This window comes from Alosa pseudoharengus, unplaced genomic scaffold (assembly GCF_046254945.1).
Source record: "Alosa pseudoharengus isolate Yale_2024_CS ecotype anadromous, Long Island Sound unplaced genomic scaffold, YU_APseudo_1.1 YU_APseudo_1.1_scf_19, whole genome shotgun sequence".
In the NCBI taxonomy this organism is placed as follows: Eukaryota; Metazoa; Chordata; class Actinopteri; order Clupeiformes; family Clupeidae; genus Alosa; species Alosa pseudoharengus.
In genome coordinates this window covers 30,053,845-30,079,912 of record NW_027468657.1, presented here as the reverse complement: position 1 = coordinate 30,079,912, position 26,068 = coordinate 30,053,845, and the positions used below count along the sequence as shown (strand labels likewise).

The 26,068-nt window shown below is 44.0% G+C and overlaps 4 protein-coding genes across 7 annotated transcripts; 1 reads left to right on the top strand and 3 right to left on the bottom strand.

Annotated features, from left to right (window-relative positions):
- Positions 1–770: 770 nt before the first annotated feature.
- LOC143132949 (signal-transducing adaptor protein 1-like) lies at positions 771–4,984 on the top strand. Its single transcript, XM_076292778.1, has 9 exons — positions 771–878; positions 1,006–1,077; positions 1,366–1,482; positions 1,793–1,849; positions 1,946–2,127; positions 2,669–2,803; positions 3,609–3,678; positions 3,799–3,906; positions 4,133–4,984. The coding sequence occupies exons 1-8, from the start codon at positions 771–773 to the stop codon at positions 3,805–3,807; spliced, it is 750 nt and encodes a 249-aa protein (XP_076148893.1). The 3' UTR covers positions 3,808–3,906; positions 4,133–4,984.
- Positions 4,985–7,029: 2,045 nt separating this feature from the next.
- Positions 7,030–14,876, bottom strand: ankrd13d (ankyrin repeat domain 13 family, member D). 2 transcript variants are annotated; one of them, XM_076292304.1, is made up of 16 exons: positions 12,752–14,876; positions 12,416–12,551; positions 12,166–12,290; positions 12,002–12,047; positions 11,450–11,593; positions 11,108–11,297; positions 10,823–10,889; positions 10,497–10,578; positions 10,335–10,396; positions 9,830–9,960; positions 9,539–9,696; positions 9,187–9,300; positions 8,865–9,037; positions 8,560–8,639; positions 8,145–8,378; positions 7,030–7,525 (listed from the first exon to the last, which is right to left on the bottom strand). In XM_076292304.1, the coding sequence occupies exons 1-16, from the start codon at positions 12,833–12,835 to the stop codon at positions 7,462–7,464; spliced, it is 1,890 nt and encodes a 629-aa protein (XP_076148419.1). In that variant the 5' UTR covers positions 12,836–14,876; the 3' UTR covers positions 7,030–7,461. The 2 variants fall into 2 exon arrangements, with proteins under 2 accessions (XP_076148419.1, XP_076148421.1); XM_076292306.1 differs by having other exon boundaries at positions 10,503–10,578.
- A 53-nt stretch (positions 14,877–14,929) lies between these two features.
- On the bottom strand, positions 14,930–22,907 carry LOC143132643 (lysine-specific demethylase 2A-like). Of its 3 annotated transcripts, none has more exons than XM_076292296.1 (18): positions 22,633–22,907; positions 22,404–22,510; positions 22,081–22,174; positions 21,691–21,844; positions 21,380–21,495; positions 21,116–21,242; positions 20,529–20,872; positions 20,147–20,224; positions 19,579–19,836; positions 19,275–19,400; positions 19,092–19,172; positions 18,734–18,979; positions 18,510–18,542; positions 17,227–18,185; positions 16,695–16,858; positions 16,081–16,227; positions 15,514–15,726; positions 14,930–15,367 (listed from the first exon to the last, which is right to left on the bottom strand). In XM_076292296.1, exons 1-18 carry the CDS (start codon positions 22,798–22,800, stop codon positions 15,186–15,188), a joined length of 3,597 nt encoding a protein of 1,198 aa, XP_076148411.1. In that variant the 5' UTR covers positions 22,801–22,907; the 3' UTR covers positions 14,930–15,185. The 3 variants fall into 3 exon arrangements, with proteins under 3 accessions (XP_076148411.1, XP_076148412.1, XP_076148413.1); XM_076292297.1 differs by having other exon boundaries at positions 17,227–18,155; XM_076292298.1 differs by lacking the exon at positions 19,092–19,172.
- On the bottom strand, positions 22,833–25,504 carry kdm2ab (lysine (K)-specific demethylase 2Ab). Its single transcript, XM_076292303.1, has 5 exons — positions 25,326–25,504; positions 24,061–24,099; positions 23,377–23,515; positions 23,202–23,280; positions 22,833–23,100 (listed from the first exon to the last, which is right to left on the bottom strand). Exons 2-5 carry the CDS (start codon positions 24,094–24,096, stop codon positions 22,929–22,931), a joined length of 426 nt encoding a protein of 141 aa, XP_076148418.1. The 5' UTR covers positions 24,097–24,099; positions 25,326–25,504; the 3' UTR covers positions 22,833–22,928.
- Between the last annotated feature and the right edge of the window lie 564 nt (positions 25,505–26,068).

Here is a 26,068-nt window from a genome sequence, read left to right as displayed (position 1 = left end):
TTGGAAATCCAAATCCAAATTTAAATAGACACTAGTAAGTAGCCTATAAAATAATTTTGTTTACACAAATTCTTAAAGCTGTTGCACAGTACAGTATTTGCAATGTGACCATAATTTTTTAGACATTTTTATGGTCAGACTACCAGTCACCTCCTCATCATGTGTTTCTTCTGCAAACGGTAATTGGAGGTCTAACTATAAACCTGACACCTGCAACTGATATTGATAGTTCTGTTCTGAAGGGCTTCATACAATTGCATATTGCCTGTAATTGTGATTGGTTTTAGCAGATAGTGTCTTTCTCTAACCAAATTACACTACCTCTCTGTTTTGGTACACTAATTGGGATTAAGCATCCTATGGTAGATCTCTATATCATAAACCTCAGTAAGTCATTTGACATCTTTCATCAAATTCTAGATGGGATTCAATGGTAAAGTTTGACTTTGAAATTTAGTAATAGGTAGAGGTTTTTCAATAACCAAGGAACAGTAACCAAGCAGTGCATTCCTTCCTTGGGGGGAAAAAAGTGCTGGTACAAAAAGGTACTCACTGGTACTTTTGCCCTTGATAAACACTTCCTCATACAGCCCAACAAATCAATCAGGGAAGAAAGATACTCGAACATATGACCGAACAATAACCCATCTAGAGTCCAAAGAGTAAACATCACTGCAAAGTAAAGTATCACAGTAAAGTAAACCAGGAGGGAAAAGAACAAGTGAGTAAGTCTCATTCACCAAACTCTTGTAACCGAGCCAGTCAGAGAGATGAGCAAGACTCTACCATTCCGAGTGATCGGAAAGCGCAGGGAGACTATCACAGCCCTGCCACTGTACTACAGTGGTCAGATGCAGAAGAAATGCAAAGGAGAGAAGGTGAGTTTAAACTGCAGGATCACAGTAATCTGTCTGTCAGTTTGACATGGCTTGGTAACGTGTACTACTGTGCTTGAGAAACACCAGATCAGCTGATGTGGTTGGGGACTTTATTTGGTCTTCACAGGTGTTCCAAATGTACCATGGAGAGTTGCGTGGCTCCACCATGTTCTTTTACACGGATGAGAAACAGGAAACGGTGAATTCTTCATGCACAAACCACACTCAAACACACACAAGACAAACCACACTCAAACACACACAAGACAAACCACACACAAACACACAGAGAACACACAAACATAATGGCACTTCCATTACTATTCTCTCTCTGCATGGTCACCTGATTCTCTAATCACTGATTTACTACTTGGTCTGACTTACACACATTGTTGTAAAAATATTATTGCGTTGTACACACTTCTCAATTTTCAACCTCGATTGTCACACATTTTCACACTCTAACTGAGCTACTACTGTTTTCCAGCACTGTGAGAGGCTGGAGCTACACAACCTGAAATCCATGGAGTCAATTTCCTCCTACTCAGAGAGCACTGCCCCTATTTACACACTCAGGTTCCCCAAGCAGGAAGTACAACTTCAGGTCAGTCATAGAAGCTGTAAATGACAGTGGCTATCTTCTTCAGAACAGAAATAATCTGATTCCTAATGATGAATGGTAGCCTGGGAAAAACCCAGACGTACTTCCGGCAAATTCGAGATTCGCTCTACGACTGAGAAGGGTCTGGTTTCAACCGGGCTAGATGAATGGTGCAAAATGTGCACTTCTTTTTTATTGTTTACACAGCACAACTTTATTTGTAGTTTGCTTGAGTCTGACTGTCTGTTATTGTTCGTTTACAGAAATGGTTGTGTTTGTGTTTGAGTGACTGTATGTATCTGTGTGTACTCAGATGGATAATCCGGACACAGGAGAGTTGTGGAGAGGCTTTATCTTGACCGTGGCTAAAGTGAGTTTGCACTCATTCGGCAGTCACACATCTAAATAAGCAACACATCCACAGTGTCCCACCGCTGTCTTGATATCTATGTGTGCCGTGCTATAGCTGGAGGTCCCACGGCAAATGCAGCTCCTGCCTGGCCAGACCATGAGGCTGGAGGAGATGCGGACCGCAGAGGAACAGCGGCGGGCCTTAGAGTCCTCCTGCCCGACCCCCACAGATGCGTCAGCGTCCCACTCAAACAGCTCAGAAGACGCATATGATGCCACTCTGTCCATAATTCCCTCGTGAGTTTGATAACTTTTGTTGAGCTGGGTTTCAATGGTTCATCAAAGCCACAAGATGATACTTGTTGTGAATACATTTGCAAGTCTTCTCAGAGTAAGTACTAGTATGGGGTTTGTGCAAATGTGTGTGTGTGTGTGGCGTGTGTGTGTGTGTGTGTGTGTGTGTGTGTGTGTGTGTGTGAGAGAGAGAGAGAGAGAGAGAGAGAGAGAGAGAGAGAGAGAGAGAGATTACAGGCTTAAGTTGATAGGCTGCCTGTACACTTATTAATTACTAATTTATTACCATCTTGTCTTCTCAGAGTAAGTACTAGTATAGGGGGTTTGTGCAAATGTGTGTGTGTGTGTGTGTGGTGTGTGTGTGTGTGAGAGAGAGAGAGAGAGAGAGAGAGAGAGAGAGATTACATGCTTTGCCCATTCCATAATGACTTATGTATGTCAGAGATGTGAATATATGGCATTAGTTGTGAGGTTGTGTTTCCACATGTGTATAGGAGGAAGGAGTGTGCTATGAGGTGCCTAATCACTGATCACATGTCTCTAGTTGTTTTCTGTCAGTGCTACGTGAAGAGGCAAAGAAGCTACTGGAACAGAACCCAGAGCATGGCAACATCATCCTAAGGCCAGCAACTGACAACAAACAACATTTCTCCATCACAACAAGACAAATCTTTCCTAGGTACACACAGTCACAATCACAGACACAGACACAGACACAGACACAGACAGACACTCCACTTTGCCTAATAATATTTATTTTAGGGCTGTCAAAATAACTGATTAATTTCGATTAATTAATTTCAGAAAAATAACTGATTAAAAAAATTAGTGCAGATTAATCGATTCCGTATGACCTTTGACCCCGAGCCATTCTAGTCAGTAAAAAATTAGACTGTAAAATGAAGGAGAGAGAAGAAAACGTGCTGCCTGAATCATTGATTGGAACATTTACTTTTAAAAAACGGCCTGATGGTGTTAATAAAAAAATAAAGTGTTGAAAATAAAGTCCTCTGCAATGTCTGCAGCAAGGAATTTGCATATCACCGGAGTTCATCAACTCTATAGTCGCACATCAATGCAAAGAAATGTAACAAAGTGTTGACATTGAGGGGAGTGTTAATTTATTTTCATTGTGTCCCCTAGGTTATATCTGTGGCCTGAAATGCCTTGTATGTGAAAAAAAAACTTCTTCCCGATTTCCTCAGCATATTAGGTCATATCATAGATTATTATGGCAATTATTTGAACAGTGAAAATAATAATAAAAGAGTCTTTGAACTATAATGTCACTAATGCTGATTATTCAATGATTTATTTGAATTTAAATATTTAAAATAATTTCACAGCAAAAATTATATATGCGATTAATTTAGATTAATTAGTCACAGAGTATGTAATTAATTAGATACATTTTTTTTTAATTGATTGACAGCCCTAATTTATTTGTTATTTTTTGTTAACCCTGCCTTTATGGTTGTTCGCAGTGGTCCAGTTATTAGAAACTACAAGATCACGTCCAGTGAATCTGGCTATACTATTCAACTGGATAATCCTGTAAGTCTGCAAGACCCACCCTGGTACCATGGAGTGAAACCCCCACCATTGTTGTCTTTGCCTGTACACTTATTAATTACTAATTTATTACCATCTTGTCATGTTTGATATTTTTGTCAGGTACAGTAACTGTCCAAACCCTGAATGAAGTGGTGGATCACTTCTTGGAGAAAACAGCCTATCAACTAAAGCCTTTTACAAAGCCCCAAGCCTACGACACTCGCATAGGTGAGCTCATACATACACTTGTACATTAGGGATGTGCTATATAGGTCAGCTCTATACACTTGTACATTAGGGATGTGCCATATAGGTGAGCTGCACCTTTAAATATACTAGTGAGATCTCTAAAGCGCTGGTCACATGTTTTATTGACAATTATACAGACTCATTATGCAGTTGGAGCAATGTTGCTGAAAGACCCTTGTCTAACTGATTTTATTGTCCTGAACAGACCTAAAGAAGAGGAATTACAAACCAGCCTCCGAATACTATTAACACACACACGCACACGCACACACACACACACACTGATAACCTGATGCCATTTACCACAATTATGGAATGTTGAGGATGAGGAAAGTTGATTGAGGCTAAAATGTCAGTATTGCTGTGCCATATGACTTATATCATAATGAAATGTTCATGCCCTGATAACAATACATATCACAACTTTGCCCAATTTCTGTAAATTCAATGACCAACTGCATGGAGAAGCCCATGTCCTATACCATGTTTTACTATACACTTGACCAGCAAGGCTTAAAATGCAGCGTGAATGTAGGCCTATTTCAGCAACCTTTTTAGCAATTCTTTTTTTCAAATGAATTTGATTAATTCATGTAGAGTTTTACTGTCTTAGTGGCGAAGATTATTTCTGCACCCTGTACATTTGCAAAATCACAATTATGTTACCATATCATCAATATCATAATACCTGTGATGATATAGTGGAAATGCTCTTTTTATCATGGGGTGTAATTTCTCACAATATACTGTACATGGCACAGACCTGACTCTGGTAATTGTAAATAGCTGTAAACTTTTGTTAGATTGCATTGCTTAGCTTTTTATATTTAGAAGAATGTTCACATAGAATGGAAATGTTATAGAATTATAGTCAATGAAACTTAAGTAAAACGTCTCTGTTTCTGCATTTTTTGAGACATTGATATCCATGGGGTCTTGGGCAAACTCCATGATATATCCATGGCAACGCCACCATGCTGGTGGAGTGTTAGTTTAGGCCTAATAGGCTGTATTGTAATATGCTATTATGTATGAAATATGTTTATCGCAATTTATCAATGTGTCCACAAAATTCACCAAATCATTAAAGGGTTATTTTTAATTATTTTCTTCTGAGGTGAGAATTTCTAGCAGCGCCCTTGGGTAGAACCCAGGGATGGACAGTATTTATGATGGCTACATGTATTTCAAATATGTATTTCAAATAGAAAATAGTGTTTTGTCATTTGTATTGGGTTGAGGAAAATGGCTGGGTGTGTACTTTTGTAGTTTAAAAATATAGCCAAATATTTTTGGTGAATGTAGTCTCTGACTGGTGATGACTTAGTAATTTGCCCACATTTGGTGTGTTCAGAACACTGAGATTCAGGAAGATGATCCAGTGCAAGACGAGTAACGTGTAGGTTGCTCACACATACAATACACCCCCTCTTATCAACCTCAAGTTTCTTGAGAAATGTAACCATCACTTTCTCAAGAACTTTAACCATCAGTTTGAGAACTTTAACCATCAGTTTCTTGAGAACTTTAATCTGTGGAACACATGGAAACCGTTATCTGGTTCCCCTGCAACATTCCTTAAAAAGTTGACTCATGTATCTATGTCCGTTTACCGCTTACACAATAGCCACTTCATTAAACCAACTAAAATGGCCATGATTCTACCTGACCAACAGCTTTACACAGTGCAATATCATTCTGGGCATGCATTGACAATGTCAGAGATTTGATTCTCTGTATTATATGTCAGTCTACTATGAGTTAGTCGTTATTTTAAGGTAATAGAACTGCATTGGGTTGGCTCTCAGTCGGCCCATTTGTACCACTTGAGAAGTTCAGTAATTGTGACTTCTTGAGTACATCTATGTACATGTGTACATTACTTTATGTTGTTTTAGAAATGTGTTTGATTAAGTTAGAGCTGTGCAATATGACCTATATCATGAGATTTTCATACCCTCATAACAATACATATTACAACATTGTACAAAGTCAACATTGTGTAAGTTCAATGACCAACCACATTGAGAAGCCTATGTCCTATTACATTTGTAATTACACACTGGACAAACAAGGTGATGTATGCCCAAATATAGGCCCATTTCAGCAACCTGTCAATAGCAACTAATTCATTTTATTAATGAATATAGATGTTTACTGTCAATTGGCAAACTATATGACGATATAGTTGAACATGCTCTCCTTATCATGGGGATTAACGTTTCACAATATACAATAGACAACATGATAATGGCACAGCCCTGACTGGTAATTGTAAATAGCTGTACATTTTTCAAAGATTGCATTGCTTAGCTTTTTATACTTAGAGGAATGTTTGCATAGAATGGTGGTACCGGTAGAGGAATGTTACAGAATATAATTGTAGTCAATAAAACTCATTTTTAAGGGAACTGTTCATGAGTCATTGATATACATGGGGTCATGGACTGAGAGGCTGGTTTTTGCACATTTCAAGTGTCAAAAAAAAACCAATGATATATTATATAGATTGATACACAATGGTATGTTACATACATTCATGTGTGGTATGCATGAACCGGACCAAAAGAGCTAAATTGCATTTTTTGCTAGGAGTGGCTACGTTTTATTTGACATGCCCAGGCTCATGTCAAGGGTTATATACGTAGCATATTATATAACATTTATAAAATAATAAAATAGACAATGATTAAAATGTAACTTATTACTCTTCCTGCGTAACTTGCCCAACACTAAATATGACAAGCGTTAAGTTTCTGTGTATATGAGCAATATTACTTTTGAATGCTAGTTAAGCCATGCTACAGTTGAGCTTACAATTTTATGGAGACTTCATGTGACCTATATAGGGTCCTTTGACAACAGGATTAAGATCCCTGTTATTATTGTTGAACTTTCCTTAAGGATTTTCCACTGCATTTTGAATTCAACGTATTTACCTCAGTGTATTTGCTTACAAGTAGTATTGTCCTTGATTAAATCTTTCTCTGTTTAATGAAGAAGGTGCACAACAAGACTCGCCGAGAGAGATTATAACAATAAAAACAGTGAGAGGCAGATTCCTCTTTCCTGTTTTCCCAGAAAATAAACACTGCCATCACGTAAATGTTTCAAGAACATTTAATAGATTCATTTTTCATGTCATATTCATGTGAGCCACCATGACTCCATTTCAAACATTAGAGTTATTCATTTTATCCACAACTATATTCATCAGTTTTATCTTTATCTTTATCCATTTAAAGCTTGACGTTTTGTAGACTCAAAATGATGACAGCAGGGTAGTGGATAACAGAAGGGATGCCATAATTCCATTAGTTTTTTTTTTCTTTATTTCTGTCCTTACTCCCATAATCTCCACCTTCTTTCTGTCCATCTTTTGTCACTTCTTCAAACCCATCTGGTACTAATTTTATTTTGTAAAATAGTTGGAATGAAGGCGGAAAGAATAATTTAACAAGAAAAAGTAAAAGTGCAAATAAATTAACCCTTGATTCACCCCACACACCTACTCCCTCGGTGTGCTCATCACCGTTACTTCTCGGTGAGTGACAGCTGTAGTATCCTTTCCAGCTCCTCCTCTTCTTCCCTCCTCTTCCTAAAAGAGGACACAAATAACAAAGTTGCACAAAAGAGATTCAGGTCATTTAATGTATCAGGTCATTTAATGCTAAACAATGTTATTACTGACTTTAAAGTACATATATTTTATAATGAAATACGTTTTCATTGCACCTCCATATTCATTATGTAGGATGTAGGATGTAGGATGTAGGATGTAGGATGTAGGATTATGTAAGAATGAGCTAAAACATCTGTTATCCCTCAAATCCATGCAGGCTACTCCTTATATTGATTTGTGTTTGGTTTGTGCAATCCTACAATAATACTAACAGCTTTTAGAGACAAATGGTGCCAAAAATGCTAGTAACAATTTAACAGTGTGCAAGCCAGCTAGACATTACCCACTCCGAAATTAGCAGTGTCATCTATAGGTATGCACAGCCCATGAGGGTAAAATGAATGCTAATGTGCATAGTTCTAGCTCATGTTTAGATGATACATAATTGGTCAGACATGGACAAAAGTGGGGAATAACTTCTTCACTGCTTCTCTTTAATTTAAACATATACTAAGCCCACATATAGGACACAGCCCTTCTGACTCTACCTCCCTCTCCTATACTCTTCCCTTTTCATCCCTCCGGTTTCTCTGACCTGTCGAGCTCCTCCTGCTCCCGGCACGAGAGCTCCATGGCGATGCGTAGCTGCTCGTCAAAGCTACTTCCCATTGCGAAGGCTCCCGGCACCCTGGGCTCGGTCAGTGAGGAGTACGAGGGCGGGGAGTTGAGGGAGGGGTGTGTGGGCGAGCCGGACTCGGGAAGTGCCGGGTCTGTCGCCTCCCCTCCTTCTTCCCCAGCCAGTGAGAGGGAGAGAGACTCCTGAATGGCTCTTTTGAAAACCAAAAAGAAGGATGTTAATTCTTAAATATGGGGGCTGCGCTACCTTCACTTTTGACCTCATTCACTCAGATGTTCTTAAATAGGTCAACTGTGCTTACACTTACGCTTCTTTCACTACTGTCACATTTTTGAGTTGAACAACCCTCTGCCGGCTTGCCACATGTACTTACCGCTCCAGCTGAGAGTCGTCCTCATAGAGGGGTGGATGGGAGCCAGGGCGGGTGTTTGTCAGGGCCTCCCATATGGTCACCTGACGTTACACAGGCACAACAGGAAGACAGCGGGAGATGACACTTACATACTTAAAGCACAGGAAACGTCAGCTCTACGTATAGCCAAGATTATCATTTGTTTTCTCTAAGAAGTGTGAATCAGTCCACTGATTACTAAATGCCCATTACTAAATGACCACCACAAACACGTCATGGCATGAGGGAGGTGAGATCGCTTGACCATCTGAATTATTTCGTCTCACCTGGTCACTCTCTGTCCCAGCGTCCAGTAAGCTCTGCTGGATGGCAAACTGCAGCAGGTTATCATCCTCGTCTCTCATTGGCTCGCTGCGGCCTGGTCCAAGTGTAGTGTAGTCTGCAGGAGGCTCGAACACAGATGGGTCCACTTCACAGTGGAGGGGAGGGGGTGTCTGGTCTGAGGAGAGAGGAAAGGCTTGAATGTGCCGCTTGTATCAAACATGTTGAATAGGAATAAGGTGCCAAACAGTATCTTATACTACTGGTGTGAATTATCTCCAAATGACAGGCCAACCAAGAGGGAAATTGCGTAAGTTGTGTGCTTACCAGGTTCATCAGTTGCAGGTGGTGAAAGTACAGTGACAGAGCTGACAGGCTCATCACAGCCACAGAGGTTACTGAAGGTCACTCGAGCATTCAACACATGGAACAGGGGAATCTCTGAAAGAGATAACAGTGAGACCAGTTAAGACTACATAAACTAGAGGGGCACTCGGAGTGTGCAGGCCTCCACAAAGGCCATATGCCCTATTTTGCAATGTTGATGCGAGTGAAAAACAATTAGCGGATGCGCCAGTTCTTCCTTGGCCCATTCTACACCCCTCCATCAATTTTCATGGAAAGAGGCTTTTTCCTCTGAACCCTAATGAACCCTAAGTGGATTGTGCATTGCTCTCACCTATCTTCACTGGGAAGCCTGGCGGTAGGCGCAGGGTGATGAAGTCACGAAGTTTGGCAAAGTGAGCGTTGGAGATCGCCATGAGGTCAATGATGGGTGTCACCTGCTCAGCCAATGAGAGGGGATGTGCTTCACTCAACCAAAGGGTGGCCTTAAATCTGTCGATCATACAGATAAGGAGTGAGTAAAAGAGAAAGCAGCGACAGAAAGACTAAAAGATACAAGAGGTCTACAACATGTTTTAGGATGGTTGTTTATTTCTGGTTGCTGAATGTGTGTGTGTGTCCTCACTTCTGCACTTTGCTGGTGAGCTCCACAGGTCGTCCTATGTCTCTGTCATTCAGAGCGAACTCTGGGTCAAAGTATTCCTCTGCTGTGATAGCCGTGGGGTTATGCGGACTCGCACATTGAGACACTTGACTCTGCAACAAAAAACAATCCCTCTTATAAGTACACTAGCACATCCTCATAGAACACTGTGAATGTAAGGCTATACAACTAATGCCAGAGACTGGAGGTCATTGAAGTGACCAATGGAGGTCAACATGATAAGTGAGGCCCAGCAGACAGGTTACATTTATTAATAAACTGTGAGGCCTGAAGAGCAGCTGCAGGAAGATCCAAATAAGGGCACTGAATGCATCACAAACATCAGTGGGTTCCGCATTTATCAGCACAAACGAAGGAAAAGGGGCAAAACGATTGGTCTCGTCAAATAAGAATAGGATATGACCAGGTCTGGAAACCTGATGAATTCTGTCACATTTCACGCTTTGCCATTTCATTTTGCACTCACTCCATTCTGTGCGACATGCTGCTCTGCTATACCCAGAAATGACTGCAGAGGCGTCTTGGAGCCTGAGAGAGGAAGGGCAAAAAAGCAAGTGTAAGGACCAATCTGCAGGTACGAAAACACAGAAAACAATCCATGTTATGTATACTCTTTCACAACACATACCCTTACATCTAGACTTGTCTTGGTCTGATAGATGCTCTGTCCGAGACCGTGTCACCAACTCCACATTACTGGCACTGTAAACCTTACAGAGAAGGAAGTCCAAGTAGGTCTGATATCCAAGCCCTTAACATCTACATGACTACTTGAGGATGTGTATAAAATAGCAATTACTCTAACAAAAGGAAGCAACTCAAGAAGAGAATGCATCTTGAACTGACCAGTGCACTCTTTTCACACTATAGCTATAACTGACCAGTGCACTCTTTTCACTATAGCTACACATTCTCTGGGTGGTTGTTTCCCTAGGTGACTGTTTCTATGGTTACCTTGGCTTCGTATCCACTGACAACCTCACTCTTCTCAGAGCGCCAGCCCCAGATACCAGACTTATTCCTGTAGTGACACAAATAAGACATTAGACAACCACATCACTTAGCTACCTAAACATCACTAAACTCAAACAACACGCAACACACACACACACACACACACACACACACACACAGAAATACATCCAAACCTGTTACGCAAAGGACCTCCAGGGGTGGAATGCATAAACAGGAGGAAAGTGAAATCAAGGCAAGCAGCCAGACTGTGGGAGATGCACCTACCTCTCAAAGGCAATGTTGCGTGTGTTGAGGTGTGTAGACACAATGGGAGAGGTGAGCCTCTGTGCGGTATTCTCCTGTGAGGGCAGCATGGCATCCAGCAGAGACGAGGCGTCACGGGGAGAGAGGGTCAGTGGCTCTGTGTACACCACCTGTTTGTCATGGTCGACTTCCATGACAACCGCACCACTCTCTGAAAAATACAAATAAAAAATAAACAAACACATACTTTATTGTAAATGTGAAAATGAGTAAAATTCTGGCAATGGTTGATTCAGAGGCTCGTGGATTGTCTCACTGATATAGTCAGATGCATAAGCCATTCAGTTCATCATCAGCACCAACCTCCTCCCTTGAAGATGTAGCTGCGGTGGCCCTTTAACCAGGTCATGTGCTCAAAGCCCAGCAGAGTGGTGTCCACCCGCAGACATGAGCCACTCTTCCAAACACGGTACACATCGCTAGGACACACCTTCGATACCAAAGGAACTGTTTGGTAAAAGCAGGAGAGGTAATAAGACACCTTAATAGAGATCAATCCTTCCATCATGGACATCATCCTTCCCGGAGATCAGTTTCCTGTCTACCAGTACATGGAAGAACACACTTGCTACTAAAATACATTTTGGAAACGGTTTGCTTTGTCAAGCACTTCTGAATTATGCTGATGTAATGGACGGTGATAATTTATTTCTTCATAATGGCCAGTTCACAAATCAAAACTATATCTGAACTGTTTTGCATCAGTAGCGTGCTGTACACTGGAACTCGCGTTCATGGCGGCATTATGATGGGCGCTGTCCACCACTGTGGTGCTGAAACGGGTCAAGGAGGTTGAGCGGCTAAAATACGGGCAGATGCTATGCTCTAATTGGAGTAGATTTATGGAGTACTTACCCCAACTGGTGAACTCCCACTTCATCTCGACATAGAAATCTCTGGCCTAGCAAATGTGAAAATACACTGCCTATTACACAAATTCAGCATTCACTTCCACAAGACGCAACATACGTACATGACCGCGAACATATCGGTAACAGATATTTCAGAGGTACACCTACTTGTCGCAGTTTGCTGAGTAGTTCAGGTATTCCTGCCAGCCTCTCTGTGGCCCTTTTGAAGTCTCTGTACTGGAGGACCAACTGCACTAGTTCAGGGTCACCGGTGCTGACTGCCTCCTGCAACACTGAGTACACCCAATTTATTTACAACTCTGATATACAAGTCCTGGACTCTGATTACGTAACTAAAGACAACTTACATTTAAGTTACTTTACAGCAGTCACCAAACTAAATTCGTGATAAGTATACCTGTCCAGTTTTGTGCATTACAGTGCGTGGGATCCGCATTGTGTCTGAGGAGTAGGCGCGTTGATTCGAGGTGTCCCAGGCATATGGCGAGCTCGAGCGGAGTACGGCCGCGCGGGTCCAGCCGCTCCAAATCTTGCTGTTGGAGAAACACATGCATGCAAACACGCACACATACACGCACAGAGAAAACACACATGCACAGGATCAAGCTAACTGGATGATAAACATATCTCTTGCAACCACAAGCAAGAACACAAGCACAAGCAACCAATCAGTTGACATGTGACCACAACGAAGAACATGTAAATCATCTCCAGTGTCCAGACCAACCATTACCTGTTCACTCTGCAGCTCTCTGTCCAGCTCTTGGTATTGATTGTTCCACACCAAATAATGCAATGGAAATGCTTCCTGTGCCATTGTTCAATAGCAGGTGTAATAATGTCCAGTATGATACTTATGTTTGAAAGCGAGATAACACGGATTCCTCGTCCAGGTCGCCAAGTCAACGGTTGGTAAAATATAGTGCAATTACCACCCACCTTTCTATCCAGGCACGAAACCTTGGAGGGGGTACTCTTGGACTACGGGATGCTCCAGCTAGGTTACTACGATGCTATGCTGCTAGCTAGCCTTCTGTGCTACCAGAGCAAAAGGCAAACACCAATGTGTCTTAATGGAAATTTATTAAATACAATAATAGATAGTTGCCAGCAGGTAACGACATGTGAGAGGGAGGAGGGGGTACCTTGTCAACGTGTAGTTGTAAGCTGCAAGTGGAGCACACGAATAAGCAAAAGTGTAAAGAGCTATCTAGCTAAAAGTAGCTATGGTCATTGGTGTAATACAAGAAACCAGCAAGAAAATTTTCGAAATGTAAACTGTAAACAGTGTTGATACACACTAGCTAAACAACGACACGATGTAATTAACTAGTCCTTACCATGATGACTCGGTTAGCTCGCTAGCGGTCATTGGACAATTAAGTAAGTTAATGTTACTTCCTACCAATGTCTCCATCTTAGCAAGCTAGCTGACTTGATTGTAAACCTATAGACAAGCAGTTGTTCTAGTCTCCACTAGTCAGGAAAAGAAAACGTTTCACAGCACAAAACGAGTGCAGTTACTGAAATTCAGGTAGAATCATAACATGTCAATGTCAGTCATTGGTTTGGTTTGCTAACTGTGGACACCGTCTCCGTGCAATTGTAGATGACCAGGGAGCGGCCTTATTTCCATTTTGCATCCAGGTCGCTCGAGTTGGCAAATCCGAGTGCAGAGGTGTCAGTGACGGATGGGTTCTTCAAATATCTAGACAGTAATAAGGAAAGGAAGCCTTGGAATGGCTTTGTCTCATATCCCCTAAACAAATCACTCGCTGATGAATGCTTTTCAGCCGTGCAATGGTCCGAACATGGTGAATATCGCCGGGGGAGAGGCTTCTCTCTCAAGTTGCTAAGACTAACTGCATGCATTATTTATTTATATTAGTGACGGTTCAGCTTTGGTTCCAGGTTATAACAACTGCACGGGAATGGGAGGGGGTGTATACAAAATAAAATAGCTTATTCGGAATCAACCAACACTGAATTAAAAATAGAACATCTTTGTTCAGACCGCATTCATTCATCATAATTGCACTAGTGGGAAAATAGACTCATTTTTTCTGTCCACCGTAGTATTTATTTTTCTTGGAAAAAAAAAAAAAAAAAAAAAAAACACAAAAGTGAAAAAGGCTTCTGAAAATAATTACATTGCTACAGGACTGTTTTCTTTCATACTAGGGAGAAGAATACATTTACACAAAAGTATATATTTATATATATTTATATCCTTTTTTTTAAAGATATTGAAGTGGAGCAAGGATGGATTTGGAACCAAAAGCATTCCTTATTTATGTATAATATATATATAAATCAGGGGACTCATGAAAACAGTGAACAAAAAAAAAAGAATACTGGGAGTGAAATGAAACATCCTCAGAAAAAAAAAAGAGAAATGGGAAAACTGAAAACAATGACATTACTATTAGGAGTGAGGACTATAGAACATGGACAGGGACCCTGTGGTTCTCTATAGAAAAAAGGGGATCGCAAAGGGATAGCACCTAGGTTCCTGTTATGGTCTCTGCCCCTCAAAGGAACCACTGGTCAGTAGATTCCTCTCGATTGGCTATCGCACCATCCATACTCCCTCCTCCCCATCATTGAGTGGGAGCGTGATGTGTTGCCATGGGTGTATGACACGCCTCTCTCTCCCTGATAGACAGCCACGTATTAAAGCACTTAAGACTCGGGTCATACCCCCGACACGTACACATGCCTCCATTCCACCCGTCATAAGTTTACTTTTTCATCCATCCATCCATCCATCTAACCAGCCATGCTACCTCGCTCCATCTCTCCTGAGTCTTTAGTTTAGTTTGTTATATTGTACAGCACCACATCCCTCCCTCCCTCGATATCCCAACCACAGCCCAACCCCTGGAAGTGTCTACCCCACCCCACCCCAAAATGCTTTGAGCCTCCCTTCTCTTCCTCAGCTTTAGCTTTCCTCGGTCATAAAGAGGAAACGACAGACAGACAAACTGACAGACATTAACAAACACACGTGCGCGCACACGCACACGCGCACACGCACACGCACACGCACACAGACACACACACACAGACACACACACACACAGACACACACTCAGACCCTATCCATCCCATACTTTTCCCAACACCCTGCCCAAGCCCCTGCAGTCTATCCCCCATGTGAGGGGGCTTCATGATATCCTCTGGATGAGCTTGTCATCTGATAGGCAGTAGAGCGCAGTGACAGACAGTTCGGAGATAAAGGTCTCGCAGGCCTGACGCGACACTCCCTTGCAGCTGCGTAGGTCCAGCAGGCGCAAACACGACAGCCGCTTCAGGTACGCCAGACACCGATCCGACAGCTTACTGCATCCTGAGGAAGGAGAGTGAACGGGTGGAAAAAGGAGTAGAGAAGGGAAAAGATGAGGAGTGTCAGACCGTTAGCGAGATGACCATGTGCATTATTACATGACATCACATTGGGCACAGGCAGATACGGCATGTGGTCAGGGCACGTACCGGCGAGGTTGAGGTGTGTGAGTGTGTTGCGAGTGGACGACCCGACGGCGGTGAGCAGGTTGAGGGCCTGGTCGGTGAGGGGGCTGTGGGAGAGCTCCAGGCGCGTCAGCAGCGGCATGTGGCGGATGATGAGCCGCAGCGTGGCCTCGCTGATTTCCAGTCCACAGAGGCGCAGGCAGTGGAGGTTCCGCAGCTGCGAACGGTTGTTGGAGCCTGGCGACGGACGGAGAAGGAGGGAGAAGATGGTGAGGAGCATGTAGGAGGGAGAAGAGAAGATGGTGAGGAGCAAGTAGGAGGGAGAAGAGAAGATGGTGAGGAGCATGTAGGAGGGAGAAGGAGAGAGAAGATGGTGAGGAGCATGTAGGAGGGAGAAGGAGAGACAGCACACAGCACAACGAATGAAGAGAAATGGGGTTGTGATTGGGGAGAATCGCAGGAATGGAAAGAGAGGAAAGAGTGTGTGAAAGGAGACGTTATTACAATATAATTCTCAGACATGTTTTCCACTGCAGACATTTAACACGTTGTCAAGACAAAACAGCAAGCCCTGGAGTGAGCTTAGGGTACCTGGAGGACTCAGTAGCTCTCTGATCAGGGCATCTTTGACCCCATCAGCCCAACGCAGGTCCAGGGAGCGCAGTAGAGGACAGGTGGAGGAGCTCAAGGCAGAGAGGCACATCGAAGAGCACCCCGATAATACCAGGTCTTTTAATCCTAAGAGAGCGACAACGACAACAACAACTGATCAATAGTATAAATACATAAAATACATCAAATTATCTTGGCCATGTTTGATAGGTAGGTCCAACTCTGAACATAAGGGGGTGCATTACAGTACATGTGATATATATATATACATATATATATATACATATATAAAGATATGAGATACCTGGTAGTCTGCGTAAAGTAAAGTAGGAGAGAGGCCGCACTATGCATATATACACTTTTATTTGCAGACGCGTTTCGGCGTGTGCCTTCTTCAGTGTGTGACTGTTCAGTGTGTGACTGTTCACACACTGAAGAAGGCACACGCCGAAACGCGTCTGCAAATAAAAGTGTATATATGCATAGTGCGGCCTCTCTCCTACTTTACTTTACGTATTCTAACTATTCAGGCCAGCACTCTTAAAGTTTAAAAGTAGACACACTGAGTGAAGCCTGCTCCAATCCTCACATACCTGGTAGTCTGTTAATGAGCCAGGTGAGCTGCTTCTTTGAGATGGCTGTCCAGGAGAGGTCCAGGGTGACGGGCTGGCGTTTGATGATGCCTGAGAGCGCCTGAGGGCTGATGGAGCGACAGCGGCTCATGTCGATCTTTGTCCACAAGCGCTTGTCACAGCCCCTGGACAGGCCCAGATTGGAACGTGATCAGAACGCATTCTACAATTTGCATTTGGGAATTGTAATTCTATATCCTTAGTCAGGCATGCCTCATCATTCTGGAGAATCATAGATATTTAGCTGCAGCTGAGCCAAATCAGTGCTATTACTACAACTATAATAGGGACAATACAATTGACAGGTGTCAGATATGTTGAGTGTATTCCCGGCACTGAGACACTTGTGGCCTTTTTAATGTTTCGTCTGGGCTTTTTAATGTTTAACAGGTGAGAAATCTGCAGCAGAATGTTGTAATTCTGTAAATACTAGTGTAGACATGCACGGAACATTTGAAGTAACGTTAGTACTGAAACAGAGGATGGGACTCACCACTTGTACCAACTCTTGCAGACGGCCATGCAGACACAGAGCTCGGCCTGGCTCAGGTAGCGGAACACGGACACCCACACCTCCTTCTCACAGCTCGGCCCACTCACCCCGTCCCGGGCCGAGAGATGGAGAGACGAAGGAGAGGACGATGAGGAGGAGGACGATGAGGTGTTGCGGTTTTGTGAGTGGCCTCGGGAGCCCTGGCCAGAGTGGGAGAGCCCTCTCCCGTTACGGGCCGCGCTGGTCAGCGAGGGTTTATCGGAGCGCGGGGCGCGCGACGTGGCCGACGGCGGGTGAGTGCTGGCGTGGGAGGCCCCGTTGCGGAGCGGAGGCCGCAGCAGGGAGACGCGCTGCTGGGCGGTGGGTGGCGAGCGCGGCGTGATGGCCGCCTCCAGCTTGGGGACGATGGCGTTGGGGTCGCGGTGGCCGCGGGCAGGCTGCTGGAGCTTCACCGTCAGGCAGGAGCTCTGCTTCCGCGCCTCCTCGCCCAGCTCCTCCGGCCTCAGTGCTGCGCTCGTCTCGTCTTCCTCCTCGTCATCCTCATTGTCTTCCTCTCCGTCGGTTCTCTCCCCTCCACCGTTCTTGTGCTCTCCCTCTTCGCTGTCCTCGTCGTCGTTGTCCTCCTCCTCGGACTGGGACTGCTCCTTCCCTCGTCGGGCCCGCTGCTGCGGCCGGTTCTCCTTCCTCTCCTCCTCTTCGTCCTCCTCGTCCTCGGTGTCGTCGGCCGTGTCGTCCCGCTCGACTCTGCCGCGCTGCAAGTCCCCGCTCCCTCTCCCCCCGCCTCCTCCGCCTCTCCCTCCTCCCCGAAAACGGACGCCCCGCCCCCTTCCACGGCCCGCAGGCGTATGGGCGGAGCTCTGCAAGGCCGACGCCCCTCTACCTCTGGACACTCCGCGGCCCCCTCTCTCTGCACTGCGCTGGCGCAGGAGCTTAGGGGAGAGAGAAAGAGAGGACGGCTTCTGATACAGGGACAGATAGCATGAACAGAGCAGATATCATTCAAGTTGGAGAAGAAAAACAACAGAGAGAAGAGGGGAGAGAGAAAAGGAAGAGAGGAAGAAGAGAAATGGAGGGAGGGGGGGTGTAAAAAGAGTTGGTAAATACGTAAGCTAAGGGAAGCATGTTTTGACATGTTATGAATCTTGCAACATTCCTTAATCCAGCAAGCTGAACTGCAAGAATGGTCAAGATGATCCAACATCGGAGGATGGAACACTGACAAAACTGATAAAAAAAATATATATATATATATAAAAAAAATTAAAAAAGATAGCAAAACTCACCGACTGTATGATCTTATTTCGTTCCAATTTAATCTGCAAGACAGAGACCAGAAGAAAACTGAATACCTCAAAGAAATTGCCGTTTCCTTCTAGTGTAATCAGGATTGCGTGTTTGTGCAGTATGTGTGAAGCTGTTCCCAGTGTCTATGTGTGTGCTGATTTGTGAATGTGGGAGTGAATGAGGATTAATGAGACTTGAGCCCTGCGTTGCGTGATGCCCTCACCCGCTTCCTGAGCTGTAGTTCCAGTGCTCCAGCCCTCTTCCTGTTCTGCTGTTGCTGGAGCAACAGCCTCTGGGACGGGGGCGGCAGGCGCCTGGAGGGGGTCAGCGGGCGCCGTCCTCTGCGGCCCTCGCGCACCCCGATGCCTTCCCGGTGGGCGCGCTTAGCTGGGGGCGCCGAAGAGACCCGGGCGCCCTCGAGAGCAGGGCTTTTATCCTCCTCGTCATCACTACTGCTGCTGTTAGCCGACTGAAAAGGAAGGGGATCAGGAATGTAATGAGCATTCCCATCTCAACAAGCCAGCGGTGCATGTGAGGGACTGTTAGGAAAGGGCAGAGGACAGAGAGAAGAGAACAGCTACCTCTGTTTTTATCTCCTGGACACACTTGGGACACTTCCAATAACTAGGTAAGTCCTTGTCAATGACACCCTCTATAGGTTCCTGACGAAACACAAAGAGACACCCTTGTAGTGTGTGTACACGAATGTAGTGTACCTTGCGTGTGTGTGTGTGTGTGTGTGTGTGTGTGTGTGTGTGTTGTACCTTCAGGCACTCGGGGTGTGTGATCTTGGCACAGGCAGAGCACTCCATGAGTGTAGGGGTGGAATTCTCTCCTGGGGGATTGCCCTCACCACACACGGCACACACAGCCGAGTTGGGCAAACCCGGCTACACAGAGCAAGAGAAAAAAAAGAAATTAGCACCCTCGGTGATCCAGCACACACCGGACTGCCTCCATACAAACACATACCCGTTGCATGGCACCAGCTCAACCTGACTGACAGTCAAGCAGACAGAAATGGCGAACGAAGCTCAGCCGAGCTCGGCAGCAGGCCGACTAACTCACCGCGAGACACTGGCGTCGCAGGCAGGTCTGCTTGAGGCGGCCGGGTCCGCCGAACTTCTTCATGTCGCGGCAGAATATGCAGTCGCCACACTCCCTCCGCAGGCAGGCCTCGCAGCGCTTGCAGCGCACACGTCTTCGCCGCAGCGCCTCGGCAGGCCGCCTGGGGGCCCGGGGCCCCGACAGCTTGGGCGCGGTCCCGGGGGGGCGCGGGCGGTAGAGCACTGGGGGGGGAGGGGTCGGGGGGCGGTACCATGAGGGCTGGAAGGAGAGGAGATACTGTGTTCATGGAATACCTTGGAACAAGGCCTTAACTGAGCATGTGGCATGAGTGGAAGTTGATTACATCTGTGGGCAATAAACCTGCCCATATAAGGAGATCCGAGTACCATCTTTGCCGGATCTCCTTACATGGGCAAAGATAGCAGCTTTGGGTCCTTTTTGTAGGTAAACTTCAGTGGTCTATTGGAATGTCTATACCACGGTCATCTCAATTGTAATTGTAAACTACAAATAAATTATGGGAGATTTTAATAATCATTCCTAATAAGGATGGCAAACCCATTCTTACCCGTCTGGGCCACTTCACAATGGGTTTTCCAGTGTAGGACAATCTGGGTTCATCATCAGCATGTTCTTCCAGCAACCTCTGAACAACAGACACGTAATAATAACATTACAACATTAACAACCACAAAAATGAAAAATCACCGCACAGCATGCCATGATTACTGTGTGTGAAATGCCATGAATGCATGTGTGTTAATGTCTGCGTGTGTGTTATTGTCTGTGTGTGTGTGTGCTGTGATTTCGATATCGAAAAATGTATCTATCATATCGCCACTTGCGCAATACATCATATTGTCACTGCCGCCAAATATCGATATTTTTTATTAAAGAATTGGGCTGTGCTGTGCTGTGTGCTGTGCTGTGTGTGTGTGTGTACTGCTCACCCGTATGTCGCTGAGCAGGGCGTGGGCGTTGCGAATGCCAGCAGGAACACACTTCTTGTGGGCGGGGAGTTCCTCCAGCTTCCTCAGCAGGTGCCACAGGCCCTCCAGCTCCAGCGGCGTCAGGTGCACCTTCACGCCCAGCTTCCCAGCTGGAGATGCTGCTGCTGCTTCTTCTTCCTCCTCCTCCTCTTCCTCTTTTTTAACCTCTTCTACTTGGTCTTCTTCTACTTTGTCTTCTTCTTCTTCCTCTTTGATATCGGCTTCCTCGTCCTTTTCTATGTCTGTCTCCTCTTTGGTGTGGCCGTTCTGTTCCTGCTCCTCGTGGAAGTCTTCTCGTTTCAGGCCTACGAGGAGAGGAAACAGGAGGGTTAGGTGGCGAGGAGGGGGGTGGGGTGGTAGTCTATTCCCGAGAAAACTTTCAAATCTTTGACTGGGGTCAAGAATTATGCCTGGTCAGACTGACTGGGCCTTTCCAGTCTCAAACACATTTAACAGGATCTGAGAATGTCCACTCCCACGTCTGTTATAAACACCATTTTACACATGGTTACTGTACACATGGTTACTTAGAAAGATGGTTTACTAACCAATACCGAGTGAGTGCTTCTGAAACTCTGGGGTGAGGTGTGAGACGTTGGTCAAGCAGTAAAGGTACCGTTCCAGCACATACCAACACATCTCGTAGTAGAAAGGGTAACGGAACTTAGCCGGCACCTGCCAAAGGAAGAAATTAATAAAGAAAACAAGGGAGTGAAAAAAGGGAAAGTATATTAGGCGTCATCAGAACAGCTATAGCCTGCACAAACAGGGTGAAATGCATATATAGGCAAGAGATCAGACTGTAGGCCCACCCTTGTCCTGTCCTCAATATTATAGATGTTGAGCTGCATGGGAATGTTGAAGCTGTGGAGAAAGTTTCCTCCGAACACCAGAGTATCCACAGGAGTGTACACGGCATGAATCCATCCTTAAAACACACACAAAAACACAGGAAACATTTAAATGTTATACGTCGGCATCATATGTAGACCTGAGAACGTCCTTATGGTCTCAAGACAGCACTGGACAGTTGGAAATATATTAAATTCACAATCATGGTGGCAAGCTGTTGACATACAGCAAATGTATTGGGAATGTCCGTCTGCTGTGAGTGAGGATTTACCTGAGGGTATCATGAAGGTGTATCCCTGTTTGAGCTCAATGCGCTGGCACTGTGTTGCTTTGTCCCCCAGGAAGATGTCCCCTTGTTTCCCTGACAACACCCAGTTCTCGTACAGCTCCAGGTTTTGGGGTGTGGGTGGAATCAACCAGAACACCTAAACACAAAACCCCTTTAGCAGTCAGTACTAAAGGTTTGGCTTCTTCCTAGTTAATTCTGAATTTTAAAAATGGAAAACAACAAAAATCTGAATCCTGAAGGGCTTACATGGCATGAGGTAAATACACATAATGTGATGCAGTCTAACAAATGTCTGTGTGACACTGATATTGAAGTGGCAAAGACACAATCCCACTAAACTATGTTGTACCAGAAACACCCTCAAACGCTCACCTTTCCTCCTCGTAGGATGTGGTACCAAACAGAGGTCCCACCAAAATCAATGTGGAAATCAGTGAAGGATCCTTCGACACTCATTAGACAATACCTGAGAGAGAGGAAGGAAAACAAGAGAGTGTTACCTCGCACAAGAACAAGGGAATATGAGAGTGAATGTGAGTGACTGTGTGTACTGTAGGCTTGAATTTTATTATGCTATGGTTTTGTGCACACCAGTCCTTCAGACACAGCATCAGGTATTACAAGACAGCCCTTCAAACAGCCTTTAAATAAGCAAAACAAAATGTCCAATTTTTTTAGTGCGATTTGGGACTCACTTCTGTACTTTGGGATATTGCATGTCTATGATGGCGTTGGTCGAGTCCCGCTGTCTTTCCTTCAGATGGCGGGGCCACATATTGTCCACCCAGTCGATCACGTCCACCTGTGGGAGACAAGCTTCCAGTCAGTCACTCGCGCATGCACACACAAACGGACGCACGCGTGATGGTGGTAACTAAGTGTCGCTGTGCCTAGCACACTGGTGAGGGTCGGCGGGCAGTGTACCGATGCAGGCCTCTTGACCAGGTTCTCCAGTTTGGTGTGACTGAACTCCAGGCTGATGACGTTGTAGAGCTTCTCCCTCTGGGAAGGCGGCGTCTCGTAGTAGCGCCTCCACTGGCCCATGGACATCTCAATACCCTTTTGAGTGTTCACATCCATCACATCGATCATTCTACGACTCCCTAAAAGTCAGGGCAGGGGAGGAACAAGTACACAGGATTTGAGAGGACAGTCAACAATGTAATATTGCCTTCTCAGTTTATTACTGACTGCATACTAATGTATACACATGTTTTCAGCTATAAGGAGAAGAATGCAACACAGTTGCCTTTGTTGCATTGCACCATTTGTGAAGGGCAAAAAAGGCTCCCAGTTGACAGAACATTGCTGATGAGTAAGAAGACAGAGTGGTAATGAGACTTGCCTACAAACAGCTTCACGTCGCTCACACTGAAATCTGGATCTGGCATTCTGTCACAAAGATAAATAACAAATGAATACCCTAAAACTCATGCATCACCGCTGATTTACAGCAGACAGGAGAAATATGAGAGAAAAGGGAAAAAACGTACTGGATTCCAAGACCGTCTGACTTCACAAAGACCAGGGGTTCTCGGAGGCCTTCTCTCTGGATGAATTCAAAGGTGAAGTCTAATGCAAGACACAAAACCATACATGTGGTGAGTACAAATTCTGCCATTTTGGTTTATGAGAAGTAGCACTGCATTGCTTGGGCAGTTTCCTCACCTTTTCCCTCCATGTATTTGACCAGGTTACAATTAAATCTTTCACACTGTAGTTTCTCTTCCAGATCAAAGGTTCTCTTCCCATCAATCTCGTCATCAGAGATTCCATCATCTTGGTATCGTCGGCGTGTACCAGTGCGCTGCACAAAGAAATGAGCTCAGAAAGTACCTACACTTCTGTAGCACTGTGATAGTGATAGTAGTATAGCATACAGTTATCTACCCTTGTCACTGGAACTGTTCAAAATACACAGCTACAAACCAAAGTGCTTTAGAATAACACTAAAATTAAATTATTTCCAAATACTTTCAAGTTCAATCTCCAGCAATACCCATATGACATATCAATTCATAAAAAGAGCAGGGAATAAAAGTATGTCGATATCAGATGTTAGTCTATGTAGGCTATGCTATTTTCTATGCTGTGTGTTCATGCTCTATCAGTTTTCCAAAACAAATCCACGCGCTCCAAGATAAACTGAACTTGAACTTGTCACTCACTGCGCCCCCGACCGCACGTGCGTCTATTGCCATGCCAACACATCCGCTAGTCTACACTGACTGTACAACCATTCATTTGTCCGTCAGAAGACGGGCTAAAGCCTGAAAGAAGTCTTTGAATCCACGCAAACTTCCAGTTACCTCCACATTATTGTAATGATTATGCCGTTATTGTGGTACTTACCAGGCGCTTGCTGTATCGTGTATGTGAGTCCTCCATGATCTAAAGCAGAAAAAACGTATATAATAACTAACGCTAATGTAAACGTTAACGTTATGGATTGAGGTAACGTTAACGTAAAGTTACTTGAGTTGACACCATTGCAACAGTGACTATCATCATAAAAACTCAGTTTACGTCCCCTTATTGAACACTAACGTTAGGCAACAACTAAAGCCGCATGAGACAACGTAAAGATAGCTCTTTATGTGAAAATTACTCAATTTGCTCTGTGGTTGTGTTACCCACACTGACTGTAAATACGCTAACTAGCTAGCCAGATAGACGCTAGCTAGGTTACCTAGCATCATAATCTCCTTTGCTGTGACAACGTTATCGACTCAATTGCAAAAGACAAACCCTGCTATCTACATCACACACATCATACATATAAGTTATAATAATAGTAATCTATCTACACACGCCAATCGTGTCGTAGCTATAGCAAAATAGTACATAATATCACTATTCAACAGGGGCTAGCTTTGCTCATGTAACGTTAGCACCCCTTTGTTATGCATCAAGTTAAGGTATTAAGCTAGCCAGCTAGGGTAGCTTACTTAGCTAGCCACCATAACAAAGGTTTAAAGGAACGAAACACTTGTTCGTTGACAGCAAACGCTATTTTGACATGAGCTGCATCAGTCAACAAACTAAACTACTGATACATATCTAACTAATTACTCCGCAAGAATCCGCTCTTGCAAAAAATATAACTGAAAATGGTATTATATTAAACGAAGGCTAGGTTTCAGACTCCTTTCGGCAAAGAATGCCTTGGCACCAAGCTAACAAACGCAATAAAGCTCAAATGTAATGTTAATATTAACGTTAACCTCGCAACTAAATTAGTTAATAGGAAGCAGCTGACAGCTGTCCAGCCAAAATTCTGATAACGTTAACTATTCAACAGCAATGCATAGTCTGACAATTTAATCCAACGACACAAAGAATTGACGTTAGGAACGATACAGGAATTATAAACCTGAAATGCTAACGTACACAACATATTACAGCTCTAGTTAGCCAAGTTAAAAATCAGAACCAGCCAGCTAACTGAATAATAAATACTTAGCTAAAATGATCGGTGATTTGAAAACGACATAGTTTTAGCAGCCCAGAATTAAATGACTAAAATGACTAGTGCTAGCACCAACATATTCAACGGTACATCAAATCCAAGCTAGCTGGCTAACATGATTATATAGAACTTTCAACTATAATGTTACCAGTTGAGGCTCTTGTAGTGTGATGATCAATGAGCACTCCCGCGGGCTAACCAGGGGTCATTCAGGAATTCCAAACTAAAATGGAATTAATCACAAGAAACGTTGTTCATTTTCATCTGTTATTCTTGTTATTGTGCGATAAAGTTAGGGCGATTCGCTGAAGTCCGCCATTTTCAACTTGTCACTGAACACACACACACAAAACCATACAATCCACCTCTAGTGAAAAACCTATGCATTTAGGAAAATGTCATTGGTCGTTAGAGATGTCAATCTGAGAAAAGAAGGGCGACATGAAACTGCTTGACCACGCCCAAAAATATATAACCCATCATAGAAAACCTATAAAAACATGGATTATGAGATTGTAGATACGCGATTCGCTAGCACATAAAAATGGGGTCACGGAATGAACCTATCATTCGGATCGTACAAAGGATTTGTATGGATGGATCGACCAATAATAAAAAAAGAAAAGTAGGCCTACTCAAGAAATGTAGCTTTTGATTGGTCACATGCATTGCAGAGCGACAGCGACACGACTGAAGCATTAGGCTATGAAATCAGCCTAGCCTATGTTTTCTTATAAACACATATGTTGGCCTATTGCAGGCTAGTTTGTCATAAAAACTGTCACACGTGAGATAGGAATTTAGACTTTGAGAATGAGCTCGAGATGGGCCTTCTCGGGAAACGAGGAACAAATAAGACAACGCAGGATTTATTGCTGTGCATTTGCAGCC

Bases quoted from the DNA above. Each gene is read 5' to 3' on its own strand.
- LOC143132949 (XM_076292778.1), top strand. From the start codon at position 771: ATGAGCAAGACTCTACCATTCCGAGTGATCGGAAAGCGCAGGGAGACT. The intron at 2,128-2,668 runs GTGAGTTTGATA...ACATGTCTCTAG, and splicing joins ACTCTGTCCATAATTCCCTC to TTGTTTTCTGTCAGTGCTAC. The intron at 2,804-3,608 runs GTACACACAGTC...GGTTGTTCGCAG, and splicing joins ACAAGACAAATCTTTCCTAG to TGGTCCAGTTATTAGAAACT.
- ankrd13d (XM_076292304.1), bottom strand. From the start codon at position 12,835: ATGGCACAGGAAGCATTTCCATTGCATTATTTGGTGTGGAACAATCAA. The intron at 12,552-12,751 runs GTAATGGTTGGT...TTTCTCCAACAG, and splicing joins GAGAGCTGCAGAGTGAACAG to CAAGATTTGGAGCGGCTGGA. The intron at 8,640-8,864 runs GTGAGACGAAAT...GTGTAACGTCAG, and splicing joins CTGGGACAGAGAGTGACCAG to GTGACCATATGGGAGGCCCT.
- LOC143132643 (XM_076292296.1), bottom strand. From the start codon at position 22,800: ATGATCGATGTGATGGATGTGAACACTCAAAAGGGTATTGAGATGTCC. The intron at 18,543-18,733 runs GTGAGGGCATCA...TCTGTCTTGCAG, and splicing joins AACTACAGCTCAGGAAGCGG to ATTAAATTGGAACGAAATAA. The intron at 15,727-16,080 runs GTACCCTAAGCT...GTCCGTCGCCAG, and splicing joins AGAGCTACTGAGTCCTCCAG to GCTCCAACAACCGTTCGCAG.
- kdm2ab (XM_076292303.1), bottom strand. From the start codon at position 24,096: ATGGAGGACTCACATACACGATACAGCAAGCGCCTG. The intron at 23,516-24,060 runs GTAAGTACCACA...TTCTTTGTGCAG, and splicing joins CACGATACAGCAAGCGCCTG to CGCACTGGTACACGCCGACG. The intron at 23,281-23,376 runs GTGAGGAAACTG...GTCTTGCATTAG, and splicing joins CAAATACATGGAGGGAAAAG to ACTTCACCTTTGAATTCATC.